This window comes from Xyrauchen texanus, chromosome 46 (genome assembly GCF_025860055.1).
Source record: "Xyrauchen texanus isolate HMW12.3.18 chromosome 46, RBS_HiC_50CHRs, whole genome shotgun sequence".
In the NCBI taxonomy this organism is placed as follows: Eukaryota; Metazoa; Chordata; class Actinopteri; order Cypriniformes; family Catostomidae; genus Xyrauchen; species Xyrauchen texanus.
Genome location: NC_068321.1, coordinates 47,797 through 64,970, shown reverse-complemented (window position 1 = coordinate 64,970; position 17,174 = coordinate 47,797). Strand labels below are relative to the sequence as shown.

At 38.5% G+C, this 17,174-nt stretch overlaps 1 protein-coding gene across 1 annotated transcript; it reads left to right on the top strand.

Annotated features, from left to right (window-relative positions):
- The first annotated feature begins 1,299 nt into the window (after positions 1 to 1,299).
- Positions 1,300 to 16,351, top strand: LOC127638613 (fibroblast growth factor receptor substrate 2-like). Its single transcript, XM_052120206.1, has 7 exons — positions 1,300 to 1,615; positions 2,484 to 2,589; positions 3,207 to 3,298; positions 7,750 to 7,936; positions 10,958 to 11,116; positions 13,568 to 13,737; positions 14,655 to 16,351. Exons 2-7 carry the CDS (start codon positions 2,559 to 2,561, stop codon positions 15,624 to 15,626), a joined length of 1,611 nt encoding a protein of 536 aa, XP_051976166.1. The 5' UTR covers positions 1,300 to 1,615; positions 2,484 to 2,558; the 3' UTR covers positions 15,627 to 16,351.
- Positions 16,352 to 17,174: the final 823 nt, after the last annotated feature.

Sequence of the window (17,174 nt, the reverse complement as noted above, 5' to 3'; positions counted from 1 at the left end):
TTAATTCTATATATCCTTGAAGCACAAAATAATCTAAATGTGATTTCAACCATGTTTCTTGTACACATATAATATAAGGCTTACATTCTTCATCATCAATAAACTTTTTTAATACTTGCCCATTTGCAATGAGACTCCTTGCATTAAGAATTGTCAATACCATTATGAAGTATCCCCACATGGAGCCTGCATACACACTAATTAACACAATACTAATGTTTAAACTTAGGAAGAGTTCAGAAATCAATATTTGGTGGAATAACCCTTAATTTCAATCACAGCTTTCATGCGTCTTGGTATGTTCTCTACCATTGTTTCACATTGCTGTTGGGGGATTTTATGCCACTCCTGGTGCAAAAATTCAAGCAGCTTGGCGTTGTTTGATGACTTGAGACCATCCATCTTCATCTTGATCACATTACAGAAGTTTTCAATGGAGTTCAGGTCTGGAAATTGGGCTATGACAGGGTCTTGATCCGGTGGTCCTCCATCCACAACTTGATTGACTGCACCTTTCTCCCATCGTGATCTTGAGAGGTCTGTGCAGCAGTCAAGCAGGCAGCTGCCAATATCGCCTATACCAGGATCCACCACTGAAACCGGCACAAATTGAGTATAAATGAACGGCAGCGGTTTGGAGTGATTTGTACGACATTGGGTGGAAAGTGCCATCACACAGCCAAAACAATTATGTCTAATATCTAAAACACCAAACCAACACAAACGTTTGTTTTTGCTGCACATATCAGCACAAATCAATGGCATAGTTTGATAATGATTTGTTAGGGTGCAACTTCACAGAGGTCAGAAACTTGTAGCAGTTCTGTCATTTGCCAAAATGCTCAGTTTGACTTGAAACGCTCTACTTTTCCCTGTGGAACCCAGAAGCTTGACCGCTGGCATACTGAATTTCTTCTTCAGCTGTAATTTATATAACCTGAATATTTACAGCTAATTTCACCTCTCAAAAGAACTCAAAATATACTTTTTAAAAATACAAATCTATCAAATCTGCAAAAAACAATGACATTTTGTTAAATGCTACGTCTAGAATTCAAAAGTATGAAATCCAAATTAAAAACTATAAAACACGCCATGGAAATTTTTATTTCGTTAAATGCAATATGTCTAAATTTCAAATGTACAAACTGCAAATTCAGATCTTTTTGTTATCTATCTGGCTCCACAGACAACACAGCTACACAAAACGTAGAACAGCACAGGAGCCCACAGCGCTGAATACTTTTTGTAACTCAAGTAAAATGACTCACGCGCGCGCATGCGCAGTGACATGTTGGCTCTACGATCACGCTAGCACACACTAACCCAAAGCGAGCGACAAAGTAAACCCACAAAACATTAAACTCCGCATTAAACTAGTTTCTTTAACATGAACATCGACTTCATGCAAGACATCAGACGGTTAAAATGTGTTTTGCACGGTTAGTTTGAGTTGATCTGATAAATTAGGATAAGTTATTTTGGCGCTCGGGCGGGTCTGTGCTAGTTGAGCTAGTGACCAACTCTTAATAAAGTTCAACAGATAAACATGTTCGATCAAATGTGGACTATTCAGCGATGAAAAACACTCACCTCGATTGATTATGAGCTTTACGTAAGTATGATTAATCTGTTGAACGGAATCTGTGTATCAGTTATCGTACATTAGCTGTGTATGTGTGTGTTAGCTGAGCTACATGAAGAGATGCACATACGGTCAAACACTGATTTTATGCCTTTAAGAAGTTTGAACAGAAATGTAAAAAGTGGTTAGTTTTGTCTTATGTGCCAGTATAAACTTTGTGCATCAGGATCATTGAGACTGTACAGTTATTGGCAGCATAACAAGAACGTGAAGTTCTGTAAAATAAGGCTAAAATATGTTGTGTTGAGCTCGGTGAATTCAGTTGAACTGAAACTGACCAGACTAGTTAAATGAAGCATTTGTTTAAACAAACACACAGATTTCAGTGCTGTAACGTGTTATGCCACTGTGTAAATGAAAATATAGTTAAGTTCTTATGAGTAGCCTAATTGTTTTATTTGCCCAAATTAATGGCAAGGTTATGTGTTTGTTTACTCTAAACATTTCAGCAGGTTACCTATAGAAATACGGCTGCATCTAAATGCACGAAGGCCTGCTTAAAAATACAATGGCATATTTTTGTGAAATATGATTTACTGTGAGTTCTAATGTGACGGTATCGCAGGGAAGAGTGCTGTTTGAAAATATTCCAGGAACGTTTTCTTTTCCAAACCATTTTGTACATTAATATAACTCGCCTCATCCTCAGGCTTTTCGTTGACTCTTACAGTGACTATCATACAGAGTTGAACTTTACCTCACACTCACAATCTCTCATTTATTCCTGTCATTATAGAGATACTGGTTCTTGATCAGTTATTGTGTTATTGGGGCCTTGTTTAATGAGAACACTGTAAACTGTTATGACATATATCATATTTGGTTTATGTATCAACAGATAATAGAGCCGCTGCAGACTATCACATAAAGCCATTAAACATTCAGAGAATGACTGTTGGCTTTTGGCTGGGGAATGTACCAAGAACCCTGGTGGCTGGATCTGGGTAAGAACTGTCATTTCATCATTTAAAATGTGTAAATGATATACTACTTTTGTCCTGATCTATCAGTTTATTCAAAACGTTATTCAAACAAAACAATGACTTGAATACTCCTCTAATGTGATTCAAATGTTTTCAATTACTGATTTCAATGTAATTTTGGTATTTTGTTTCTGAGGGCTTGAAATCAAAAATGTCTTGTGGTGTAACCATCCAGAGACAGAAAACAAACAAGTCTAAGGCTGATATTATTGAAAAAAAAAAAAAAAAAATGTTGGTGTGAGTAGTGCAAAATAATATTTAATTATTATTTTTTACAAAAAAGAAACCCAAGCAGTGAAACAATTTTGCTTAAAATATTATTCATATTTGAAAAACTTAAAAGTTGGAGTGGTTGACAGAAAACTTGAAAAACTTGACACTTGATTTCTAATTTGTATCAACCTTATTGGTCTTTGACTGTAATACTATTACACTAATAAAGCTGTGTAAATTAATTAAAAAATATATAAATAGTATGAGATAATGTTAAAGAAATATGAAAAGTATCTTGCAGATTGACAACATCTCACATTTTATTTTACTAATTGTCCAATGATAAATGTTTGTCTTTGCCTCAGGTATCAAATGGTCCTCTGAAGAAGCCATGGGAAGCTGTTTTAGCTGTCCAGATAAAGATTCGATCCCTGACAATCACCAGAGTAAATTTAAGGTCAGTAGTGATATATTAGATTGTGAGGCTTTTTTTTTTTCGGTGGGATTTTTAGTTAGGGTTTGCGTCTGTGTTATTTTATACAGTCTTTTGTAGTGGTGTAACGGTTTATCGTGGCACAATACATCATGGTTAAAAATGTGACGATGCACATTGTGGAGATTTTTTTAATTTTGTAAAAATGATTTTAACATCTGTTCTATCCAATACGCTCGACTACCTGATCCTATGTATGTGGCCATACAAATGGAAATTGCTTCATTGGACACAAGGAGCTCTAAAACACAATTGTAGACTAGCAGTCACAGGTGTTGTAAGATGACTTTATGACTGAAATTTCGGAAACTGAATGTGAAACCAGGAGTGGGAGAGAGAAGAGCCTTTTCAGCAGGATGGATCGAATGTCATTTTGAAGTACAAGACTGATCTGCTCTGACTGCACGAGAGAAAATTGAAGTGTACAGAAGTTTAATAATCATATTAACCATATTAATATACTGTATAATGCTGAATATTATGTATAATAATGCTATGAAGGAATATAATCCTAATGTCAAATGTCATGTCTGATTTGATTTCGTCAGTAAATTATTACTATTTAACTGGTTAAGTGTGCACTTCCGTTAAATATGTATTTTTGAAAAGAATAGTTAGATGTAATCAGAGCTAAAATTATTTTAATAAAATAAAATTGTAATTTAAAATGTTTATAAGCAGCATATGTATCTAACATAATTCTGTATTTTCAGTAAGAAAAATGATTAGCTAATATTTCCATTTGGTGTTACCATTGCCATGATCTGGGCTGGTTTTAGTCCCAGTACATCTCTAATGGATCATTTAGCACTTTTAAGAACAGTACTTTAGCTACATTTTTTATGAAGAAAACTGTTTTTGAAATGTCTATAAAGTAATAATAATAAAAAACACTTTCAATCTTAACTTTTCAGGTATTCAGTATTGTGAGATGGGTGATCCATTACACCCCTAGTCTTATTCAGACAAAAATGCCTATAATTTTAGTCAATGAAAATAACATGTATATGAAAAAACGTTGCCAAACTTGAACAAACCAAACTTGATTACATGTTTCAGTGGCATACACAAAATGAAAGGCAATGGGAACAAAAAAAACAAGGTCAGGTGTTCAATGTAAAGAAAACATCCATATTTTTTAATGATATAGATTATGACAAAACATCTCTCAGCCTAAGAAACGGCTGAAAAATCATAAAAAAAATAAAAACAAATTTCCAGATTTTTCTTATTTTATATTATATGTCTCTGGGTGTAAATAAGGTGGCTCTGAAAAATGGCTTTTGTTTTGTTCTCAATCATGTCAACTGTATCTGAGAAAAAGATTGTGTTGACATGACAAAGCAATCAAAAGTTATAGCATTACAAATATAATTTATCAAAGTGTACAAAAATGTCTACAGTGTCCAAAAGCCTCAACGAACAAACATTATAATTGTACAAAAGAACACAACAGTGACTAAAGGTTTGCATAGCATGCAGACATGATTTTAGTCATGAGAATTCACAGAATGAGTGCCTTTTGACTCAATGAGTCTGCATCATTGATTCTGTGTCATTTACATGACGTCATCTCTTGGAGGTCATATATAACACTCATCAATCAATCACATGTCTCTCAGCCCAAAATATAGGATGATTTTTACACTGATCTAAACCCAAACTGATTTTTATTTTATTGTTTCATGATGCTACATAATTTCCGATAACATCATCTGATCCAGGAAAACTATCAAGTCTTTAGCCAGATTGCAAGATGCCAGATGCTGTGTGTACATTGTGTTTCGTGTGGATTATATAATGCTCGATGCATCCCATTTCCTTGTGCATGGGCTCATTTGAAAGATAATCGCCCCCTCTTTTGTCTGTGAGCAGACATATAGGCTGGTTGTATTCTACTCTTTGATTGCTTTGCAAAAACATATGACTATTTGATTAGTTTGATGTTTTCACTGATTACAATAATTTGTACAGTGCACATTTAATAAAAAAAGGAACACTTCTGATTTGTCTGCAAATTTCAAAGCCCTTGTTCAGTTTTGGTCATAATGCCTATGTGCATTGTAAAGTAGAGATTTTAAGCTTTCAAACAATACCTATTTTGTGTTGGTCAAAATGTAGGTATTAACATTTTGCATCCATTACAACCAAGCTTAAAGGGTTAAACATACCAAATAAATTAAAGATTCAAAAACATAAGAACAAAAGCCAGTAGTATAAGCCTGAAGTATTAACTACTTTTAGAAGTTACTCTTTTGTAAATTCCTTACGTTTAGCCAGTTTAGGATATTGCGTTACATGTAGCGTGTTTTTAGGGAAACGGCATATTCATAATGCAAGTTACTCCTGACTAGCATGCAGTTTATTTCAAGTTCACCTGTTCATTTACTTCATTGTCTGTGCAGTTGTAATATTAAATTGATGATGTAAATGTAGTGAACGATCTCGTGTATATATAGGATGCTTTAAATTAATTAACCCGTTTATAAAGTTGTTAATTTTGCTGGTGTTTAACTCTTTCTGTACAGCAGTGGCCAAAAGTATTGGCAGTGACATAAATTTTGTGTTTTGCAAAGTTTGCTGCTTCAGTATTTGTAGATTATTTTTCCATATGTTTCTATGGTATACTGGAAAACAATGATACACGTTTCATGAGTTTTAAAGTTTTATTGGCAAAAACATTCAATACATGAAAAGAGTCAATATTTACAGTGTTGACCCTTGTTCTTCATAACCTCTGAAATTCGTTTTGGCATGCTGGATATCAGCTTCAGGACCAAATCCTGACTGATGGCGATCCATTCTTGACTTATTAGTGCTCGGAGTTGATCACAATTTGTGGCTTTCTGCTTATCCACTCGCCTTTTGAGGATTGACCACAGGTTCTCTATGGGATTATGATCCGGGGAGTTGCCTGGCCACGGATCCAAAATTTCAATGTAATGATCTCCGAGCCACTTCATCATCACTAATTCATTGCCTTTTGACATGGTGCTCCATCATGCTGGAAAATGCACAGGTCATCACCAAATTGCTCCTGGATAGTTGGGAGAAGTTGCTTTTGCAGGATGTTTTGATACAATTCTTTATTCATGGTAGTGTTTTTGCGCAGAATTGTGAGAGAGCCCAATCCCTTGGATGAAAAGCAACCCCACACATGGATGGTCTCAGGATGCTTCACTGTTGGCACGACACAGGACTCATGGTAGCATTCACCTTTTCTTCTCCGGACTGTCGATTTTCCAGATGTCCCAAACAGTCGGAAGGGGGCTTCATCAGAGAAAATATCTTTGCACCAGTCTTCTGCTGTCCAATCCTTGTACTTACTGCAGAATTTCTGTCTGTCCTTGATGTTTTTCTTGGAGAGAAGTGGCTTCTTTGCTGCCCTTCTTGACACCAGGACATTGTCCAAAAGTCTTCGCCTCACCGTGCGTGCAGATGCACTCACACCAACCTGCTGCCAATATTGAGCAAGGTCTGCACTGGTGGTGACACGATTCCGTAGCTGACTCCTCAGGAGGAGATGGTCCTGATGCTTGCTGGATACTCTGGGACATCCTGAAGCCTTCTTCACTACAGTTGAACCTCTCTCCTTGAAGTTCTTGATTATCTGGTAAATGGTTCTTTCAGATGCAATATTCTTTGCAGCAATTTCCTTGCATTAGAGGCCATTTTGATGCAAACCAATGATGGCTGCACATCTTGCTTTAGAGGTAACCATTGCTAACAAGAACACAATGATTGGAAGCACTTTTCCCCTCCTTTTATAGCAATCATTCTGCTCTTATAATCCATTCAGAATGATAGAGTGCTTTCACCTGACTAGTACTCGTTCACAAGTTCTCAGGTGCTGCTGATATGATTGGTGAAATTATGTCAGCTTGTCATTTTGTGCCAGGACCATTTGGGTTTTTGTGATAAAGTAAAATATTTTTGGCCAATGAAGCTTTTTGCAATTATTTAAAATGCATCTGATCACTCTGCACAATAATCTATAAACAATGTAAATCAACACCACAACAACTGAAGCAGAAAACTTTGCAAAACACAAAATTTATGTCACTGCCATTACTTTTGTCCACGGCTCAAGCGGTGAAATCCACAACATACTGTATTATTGTGTTAGATTATTTAATTCTTCGTAGATGTTAATATCTTGCATTATTATTTTTTTCTCATCATGTTTTCGTCAACAGAATGTTTTAATTAAAATTGGTTAATAATCATCATGATACCCTTCTTAAACAAACATTTTAACCAGTAATTTTGTTGACAAGTTTAACTGTTTTGTGTTGATGTGTTGTTAATAGTAGTTTGGTTTGAGTTGAATTTGTTTTTTGGTGTATGGCTTGATAAGTGTGTCAAGTTGTTTATTTTGATGATTTTGTGTTAAGTTGGGTTTGTTTTGTGTTCAGGTGGTGAATGTTGATGATGATGGGAATGAGCTGGGAGCAGGAATCATGGAGCTGACGGAGGATGAACTGGTCCTGCGGACACGAAAATGTGATGCTGTCAAGTGGCCTTACCTGTGCCTGCGTCGCTATGGCTACGATTCAAATCTCTTCTCATTTGAGAGCGGCCGACGCTGCCAGACGGGTCAAGGTAAAGGCAAAATCAAATTTTCTTCCATATTTGCTACAACTTCATATTTAAATGGATGCATTTGTAAATTCATGTATTATAAAAATCTAAACACCAGTGCTGGGAATAATTGGCAGTTTACACATGTACATTTGGCTAAGGGTCTTTACTTTGAAAATGTCTGCAGTGATTAATGCAAGACTGTTAACTTTGAACCCATGCTTTCACAAGGATGAGCTCGAGAGTTTGCATGCTTGATCTGGTAAGTACGGTTTGCTGTGCTCCCAACACTTACTACACCTGCTACACCAATGTCAATAACGATTCTACTGTTACAGTTTATAGTACTTAGCAAGATATACCACTTTCAAAAGTTAATACAAAATAAGGTAATTTAGTTAATTATCATCTTGAACATTGATGTCGTCTCTGGCAATCTTGTTGAGCAATGTAATAACGTTGGATAAATGCCCTCAAAATCAGGAGTAAACGCTCTGGAGGTCCATGTTTGTTTGTGGGCAGGTGAGTAGTCACGTAAAACTACCACATAGCCACATAACTCGTTAAGTCACTGTTCGAGTTTCAAGTCAGTGGAAAAGCGCTGCCAGTATGTGATAGGCTACAGATAGCCCCGTCCGTGAACCAGCCGAGCACAGGCTTTGCATGGTAACCATCACAATTTCAGTGGAAAAGAGCTAACAAAGGACTGATTTGAAATTCTCTACATAGGCATCAACTCTAAGATTCACACAAATATAGTTCCACATACAAAGCACACAGGAGACTTGATATTCTATTAAGCATAAGTATACATAGCACTCATATATTTGGGTAAAATGGTCAGTTTTTAATTAAACTGAATTAGGGCAGGGCGATATCGCTACAACAATAATGTAAGAAATAATGTACAGTTGGTCTTTATCGCAAAATTATAGTGCATCGTATAGTGCGACTGAGCATCAACTTCCTGCCTGACATCTTGAGATGTTGCTTCAATATATCCACATAGTTTTCCTTCCTCATGATGCCATCTATTTTGTGAAGTGCACCAGTCCCTCCAGCAGCAAAGCACCCCCTCGACATGATGTTGCCACCCCCATGCTTCACGGTTGGGATGAGCGGTATGATGGCTGTGTGGACCCCTGGTGTTTATACTTGTGAGCTATTGTTTGTACATATGAACGTGGTACCTTCAGGCATTTGGAAATTGCTCCCAAGGATGAATCAGACTTGTGTCCACAATTTTTTTTACCTGAGGTCTATGCTGATTTCTTTTGTTTTTCCCCATCATGTCAAGCAAAGAGGTACTGAGTTTGAAGGTAGGCCTTAAAATACATCCACAGGTACACCTCCAATTCAGTGCACCTCCTCATCAGAAGCTAACTAGCTAATTGTCTAAAGGCTTGGCATGATTTTCTGGAATTTTCCAAGCTGCTTAAAGGCATGGTTAATTTAGTGTATGTAAACTTCTGACCCACTGGAATTGTGATGCAGTTAATTAAAAGTAAAACAATCTGTCTGTAAACAATCGTTGGAAAAACATTAGTGTCATGCACAAAGTAGATGTCCTAAACGACTTGCCAAAACTTTAGTGTACTGATATTAAATCTGTGGAGTTATTAAAAAAAATGTTTTAACGACTTCAACTGTATACGTATATAGTACGTACATAACCGTTTATGTTTTATGGCATTGTTTGCACTTGTTAAATGGCATAAGTGCAAACTGAACTGTTTATGAAGAAATTACGGTTTATTGACTATATGATAATGAAGGTCTGGAGACTCTATTGACAAACATAGTCATTGTAACACAATATAAAATAAACAACAAACATTTACATATACTTACGCACCTCAAAGCTATCTCATATTAGAATTTTTGTTGTTTCAGTTTTGTTAAAAGTGTTTGATAAATAAATAGATGTAAATTTGTTTACTCTACCCAGAGGGTCACCTCAGCCCCTTGTAGGCAAAGTGGCTTGGGCCACTGTAGCCACCCCCCCTGTGCACATCCCTGATTCCAACTTCGGCTTGTATCAGAGTTATTTTGGTGTTTATATCACCAGAATGACCATCTGACTCATTATTACAAGAGCACTTGCCAAATAAATAAGTAGACTAGTCTGTGTTAAGGATAATAATGCAAAATTAGGCTCTGCTATGTTCAAGTGACCCCGATCAAATGCCTGTTAGAGGGATAGATGGACACTAAGTGCAAGCACTTCAACATGGTGACTAATGTATATTCAACACTTAAATAGGCTAACATCATATTGCACAAATCTATCAATGTAAGTGAAGTAAGAAATAAAAAAGACTCAAATACAGAGTGGCACAAAACCTCTTAATGTACATCCTGAATGCAGAATGACACTTCAATGTAACTGAATTGCTTCAGGGTGATCCTCGCTATGCGCATTCAAAAGCGCAGAACTTAGATCATATTTTGGCTACATATTTAGTTTAAGACATAAAGCAGTTTAAACCTTATTATATTTTTCTGCAAAAATGTAACCGTGCGTCGCATTAAGGGAAGACCACAACAGCTGTGATTGTTTCGCTTTGGAACTGGAGTCTGATCAGCAAGATTATTTTAAAATCTCTGCATCATATCACATTGTATTTGGGCTTGTTTTTTTATCTGGAACATCTACTGTTTTCGTATTCTTTTTATGTTTCATTAAATACAAGTGAAAACGTGGTCAAAAAGACATATCTGTTTAAACTTTGTGCTTTTTTTTAAGGTTTGACGTAAAAGTAAAATCCGGCCTTTAGCTTATTTATAATGGACGTTGTAAAAATATGCGCCTGGAATTGCAGTTGTAGTTTGTGTGTGGGCTTAATGGGAGTATACTTTGAAAGACTACAATGCTTGACCATCCCCAAGATATAAGGGCACGTGAAACACAAGTCATTCCCAATGCTTTTAAATGTCTCCTCTATATGCAGCACACTAGTTTTTGGAACATAGTAGTAGTATTTTACTTTTGATGTTTTTCAACTGTAAGAGCAGAGTACCATGTGTGCTCACTGTCTGCAGGGATATTTGCCTTCAAGTGTTCCCGTGCTGAAGAGATCTTCAACATGCTGCAGGACGTCATGCACAACAACAGTATCAGTGTGGTGGAGGAAGCTGTGTTTGAACCTAACCTCATACAAGCTGAAGCAGACCAGCCCCTCACACCACACACACCTACAAGTAAGTCTACACTGCATTCTCACATTTAAGTATTGGTTCATCCACAAAAATATACCCTCTTTATTTACTCAACCTTATTGTTGTTCCAAACCAATAGGAACTTACCTATCAAGCACAGAAGAAGAAATGTAAGAATTTACTGGTCATTGGGGCCTGGGCAGCTCAGCGAGTATTGATGCTGACTACCACCCCTTGAGTCACGAGTTTGAATCCAGGGTGTGCTGAGTGACTCCAGCCAGGTCTCCTAAGCAACCAAATTGGCCTGGTTGCTAGGGAGGAGTCACATGGGGTAACCTCCTCATGGTCGTGATTAGTGGTACTCGCTCTCAATGGGGGTGTGGTAAGTTGTGCACGGAGAGTAGCATGAGCCTCCACATGCTGTGAGTCTCCACGGTGTCATGCACAACGAGTCACGTGATAAGATGCACAGATTGACTGTCTCAGAAGCAGAGGCAACTGAGACTTGTCCACCACCACCCGGATTGAGGTGAGGTACTGCGCCACCATGAGGATCTACGAAGTAGTGGGAATTGGGCATTCCAAATTGGGAGAAAATGGAATAAAAGGAAAAAAAGAATATACTTACTAGTTGTTTAGATTCATGAATGAAACACTTAGACCGTTTTGTGAACTGATTTATAAAGGGACATTTTCAGACCTGTTGCTCATTTGATTTTAGTCCAAAATTGGACAAAAATTGTTAACATCTAGTTTTTTTGCCTTGCTTCTGTTCACTTTAACAAGTGTAAGCACTAACAGCATTTCAAAAGGGACAAATTGTGTTAATAAAAGTCATAGTGGCATAGTGGTGGTTGATAATCCAGTTAAAACAATACAGTGCATCTGGAAAGTATTCACAGCGCTTAATTTTTCCACATTTTGTTATGTTACAGCCTTATCAAAATGGATTAAAATAATTATTTTCCTCAAAATTCTACAAACAATACCCCATAATGACAACGTGAAAGAAGTTTGTTTGAATTCTTTGGAAATTTATTAAAAAACGAAAAATCACATGTACATAATTATTCACAGCCTTTGTTCAATACTTTGTTGAAGCACCTTTGGCACCAATTACAGCCTCAAGTCTTTTTGTGTATGATGCTACAAGCTTGGCACACCTCTTTTTGGGCAGTTTCTCCCATTCTTCTTTGCAGGACCTCTCAAGTTCCATTAGGTTGTCTCTCTCCAGAGATGTTCAATCGGGTTCAAGTCTGGGCTCTGGCTGGGCCACTCAAGGACATTCACAGAGTTGTTGCATATCCACTCCTTTGTTATCTTGGCTGTGTGCTTAGGGTCATTGTCCTGTTGGAAGATGCCCCAGTCTGAGGTCCAGAGCTCTCTGGAGCAGGTTTTCATCAAGGAGGCCTCTGTACATTGCTGCATTAATCTTTCCCTCGATCCTGTCTAGTCTCCCAGTACCTGCTGCCGAAAAACATCCCCATAGCATGATGCTGCCACCACCATGCTTCACTGTAGGGATGGTATTGGGCAGGTGATGAGCGGTGCCAGGTTTCCTCCAGACATTAGGCTTGCCATTCAGGCCACAGAGGTCATTCTTTGTTTCATCAGACCAGAGAATTTTGTTTCTCATGGTCTGAGAGTCCTTCAGGTGCCTTTTGGCAAACTCCAGATGGGCTGTCATGTGCCTTTTACTGAGTGGCGGTTTCCGTCTGGCCACTCTACCATACAGGCCTGATTGGTAGAGATGGTTGTTGTTCTAGAATGTTCTCCTGTCTACACAGAGAAACGCTGGAGCTCTGTCAGAGTGACCATCGGGTTCTTGGTCACCTCCCTGACTTAAGGCCCTTCTCCCCCGATCACTCAGTTTGGCCGGGCGGCCAGCTCTAGGAAGAGTCCTGGTGGTTCCAAACTTCCATTTACGGATGATGGAGGCCACTGTGCTCATTGGGACCTTCAGTGTTGCAGAAATATTTCTGTACCCTTCCCCAGATCTGTGCCTTGATACAATCCTGTCTCGGAGGTCTACAGACAATTCCTTGGACTTCATGGCTCGGTTTATGCTCTGACATGCACTGTTAACTGTGGGACCTTATATAAACAGGTTTGTGCCTTTCCAAATCATGTCCAATCAACTGAATTTACCACAGGTGGACTCCAATCAATTTGTAGAAACATCTCAAGGATGATCAGTGGAAACAGGATGCACCTGAGCTCAATTTTGAGAGACATTGTAAAACTTGTATCCAATGTAAACATGAAATGCAAATAATTAATTGCTTTATATAATAAACCAACTTCTAGCATTTTTGTAAGGCACCACCAAAGACAATTGTTATCAGTGGTATGATGCTGTTAATGAAAAGCATTGCAAACATGATTTGCATGATATATTGCAGCATTAGAAATTGAAAGGCTAGTTTTGTGTAAGGTTCAAAAGGTTTCATAGTGTATTTGTTTGTTTATTTTTTTTATGTTTGTATGTTTTAGCTCCTGGCAACATCCTCCCTTCCTTACCCAATGGCAGCTTGCGGTATCCCTCTTTAGGGGATGCATCCTCACACCCCTCCAGTCGGCATCCATCTACGGCGAGCGTGTGTCTGCCCTCTCTGGGCGAGGAGTCCACACACCCACTCTTAGTTGCAGATGAGGCTGTAAGAGTAAGTGAATATGAATATTTTTGAATTGGATGTTTCCAAAGAGTGAGATAAACCATTTCAATGTTATGTGAAGGTGAATTATATAAAGTTTTACCCACATTACAGCTGTCCCTCAGTTAGTGTACTTGATTACCAAGAACACAACAGTGTCAGTAAAGAGCATGCTTGAAGTGAAATATGAGACAAGGGATGTGTGAAGTAAACAAAGAAAAGGCAAGGTAAAAATTACTTGCAAAAAGAATAGGTTTGTGTCATTTTCTTTCAAACTGTAATTTTATCAAAGTGTGCTAAAGTTAAAATCTCATTTTATTTTGTGTATTTACAGTACATAAAATGCTAGCTATGAAATTAGCTTTAGCCAGACAAGGAAATCTACCCAAAAATGGAAAAATTTAAATTCCACCACAGAATGAATGACAAATGTGGAAATGACTTTAGTTTATGACAGTTCAGACAAAATGGCAAAAATAATGTATGTACACTGTTGGACGTTGTTAGTTAGTAAAAAATCAATTACATAAACTATTGAGTGTGAAGAATGTTTTTAAAGGGAGTTTGACTTGAAACATCTCAAGTGCCCATATTTGCCCTTACAAATATCTAAACTAGCAGCAAATTTGCTGCTAGTTATTTTCACATGCAAATGAGCTTGTGATTTTCCACAAATGTTTGTCAGAATTTTGCAGCTCCATCACTGGTAGTGGTGAACTGCCAACTTTGGCAACAATGGACAATTTGCCGCAAGTTTTCCGCAAAGCTCATTTGCATGTTAAAATTATCTGTAGTGAATTTGCAGCAGGTTTGCGGTGAGCTAAATTTTTGTAAGGGCGAAGAAACACCTTTACCACATTACATTTTATATCACTGTTTGAACATAATAGTCACTGAAGTATGTCTTGTATGCAATGTCTCCTCAGGGTCATACATATGTGAACACCACTGGTCTGCTGGAACAGCACAGCCCAAGTATTGTAGAACTTCCTACAGACTCTAGTGTGTCATTACCTGATGCAGAATGCACCACACCTCAGGAGGCCCCTGACCCAGGCCCTCGAGTGCAGCTTGAACCCGATGGTGTTCGGTTCGTGCTAGGCCCGACCCCCGTGCAGAGACAGAGACAACACGAGGCGTCAATATCTGGACTGGAGTATGCTGGGGCAGACTCCACTTACAACTGTAATGGCACAGTTATTTCACAAAATGCAGGCAGCATGGATGCGCTTGAAAGCAGTCAGCCGGACGACACCTCTATGGGAGTCTCGGCAGCTGCAGAAAACTTCAACAGTTCGCTCTCTGCTCTCTCGCGCCATCATGCTCGGCCGCCACCACTCACTCCCGACGCCAACATCAACAACTCCGCCCAGCGGAGAACGGCATTACTCGACTACGAAAACCTACCGGCGCTCCCTCCGGTGCGAGAGCACCCGAAGGGCGGCTTGGACGATGAAGATGGCGAAGAGTCAGTGGAGCTCAGGTTGCAGCCAATCAATGGATTCCACAACCACCGGCAGTACAGCCCCGACCCCACTCACTACTACATCAACACGGAGAATGTAACAGCCCCCCCCAGTGCCAACAAGGTGGAGTCAGCCCGCTGGCAGGGTTGCTCTACCCCAACATTCTTTAACTTTGATTTCCGCCGGCCGGGTCACAAGTTGCACAGACTGAACTATATTGAGGTACAAACTGAGCCCGAGAGCTCTAGCAACCCACAGACCCCAAAGACGCCCACTTCACCGCTGCCACAGACACCCACGCGCAGGACAGAGCTGTACGCGGTCATTGATGTGGAGCGCACGGCTGCTATGTCGAGCCTACAAAAAGCGCTGCCCCGTTACGATGGTACCTCCAGGAAGACACGCCATAACAGTGTTGACCTGCCCATGTGATGGTGCCTGCCGCTGCCTGAACACTTGTTGCATTTCTAAAACTTACAGTAGGCAGAGGGACCTGATATCACGAATGTCGTTCTGCTTGTAACACTTATAGAGATTATCCTGTAGTTTAAAGAGTCTAATGTTCACTTGAGAAAGTTAACAAAGGAACTCGCCATATACCTTGATTTTATTCCTATGGTAATATACTACTACTTTTCTTACACTCGTTTTCCAGTGCCTGTTTATTTTTTGTTTTATTATGTTAATAACAACTTTGGACGACATTCCACAGGTTCATTCCATATGGTACAAATCAGTATTACACTGATTAGACGTTTTGTGTTTTCTGTATTTGCCCTGTATCATGATGACACTACAAGCTGTTTTAAAATCTGTATGTAAAGACTTAACACTACATTTGCATTTTTGGTTGCATAGAGTAGATTTCAATACTTGGCACAATAAAAGTCTATTTTGTTTGATTTGAGGTTTTTAGTTCATAAGCTGTGCACTATTCATTCACTGTACCCCTGTTCCAAGACCTAGTGAGCTGCCTACGTGCAGCATTTTAACTGAAGTGACCAGCTTTGAATACTCAACTTCGGAAGCAATTGTCCACGCCATGGATGACTCGACTCACAATTAATTTCTAGAGTTTGAGGTTATAATGTTGCTAAGTTAACGGTGTGATACTCTTAAGCGTCAAGTAAATAGCATACACAAATCTTGAACAATATAGCCAGTTTTTATTAATTCTTATTAATAAAAAGATTTTATTAATACTGTCCAGTATGAATGAATGATACATTTTTTGGCTGCATATAGACTTCAATGCTTGGCAGTTGGCACAAAAAAATATTTAGTTTGAGTCTTTTAGCTTTGAAGCTTTACACCATTTATATACACAACACATGCTGCCTTAAAAAACTTACCATATGATGTCACCTTAAATATTGGAGAATATAGGCTCAAAACTGTCAGTGTGGGTTCATGATTGATTCTACACAGAATTATTTAGAGCACATTAACACTCCTGTGACTGTACAATAGTAATGGGGCAGTTTGAGCTTGTGTAACTAAAGCTTGACCCTTCACAAAGCCCTCATTCCCTTTATTAACTGTTGCTGACGCTGTCAACTTTTCTATCTGCATGGCACCTGTTCTGCCGCAAACACGGAGAGGAAGGTGACCGCAGTCACCGCATCCATCCATCCATTTTCTAGCTATCCTATTGGGTCGCAGCTGGGACGCTGGAGCCTATCCTAGAGATGTGGTTATAGGCAGGGAAACTCACTGAACAGGTGGCCAGTCCATCACGAATAAATCACTTAAAAGAAGTGATTAAATAATGCCATCAACTGTGCATATATATATATAGTATTTTTACTGTAGCTAAAACAATTTTCAAGGTATAAAGTGTATATATATATATTTCATTTTGAGTCACGTTTTCTCAGGGTCGCATTCACACGTGATCTGAACAAAACACTTTAACCCACAAGCACTAATACCAGCAAAATTCTAAAACCCCTGTAATGACAGGTAACAAAATAATCAGAT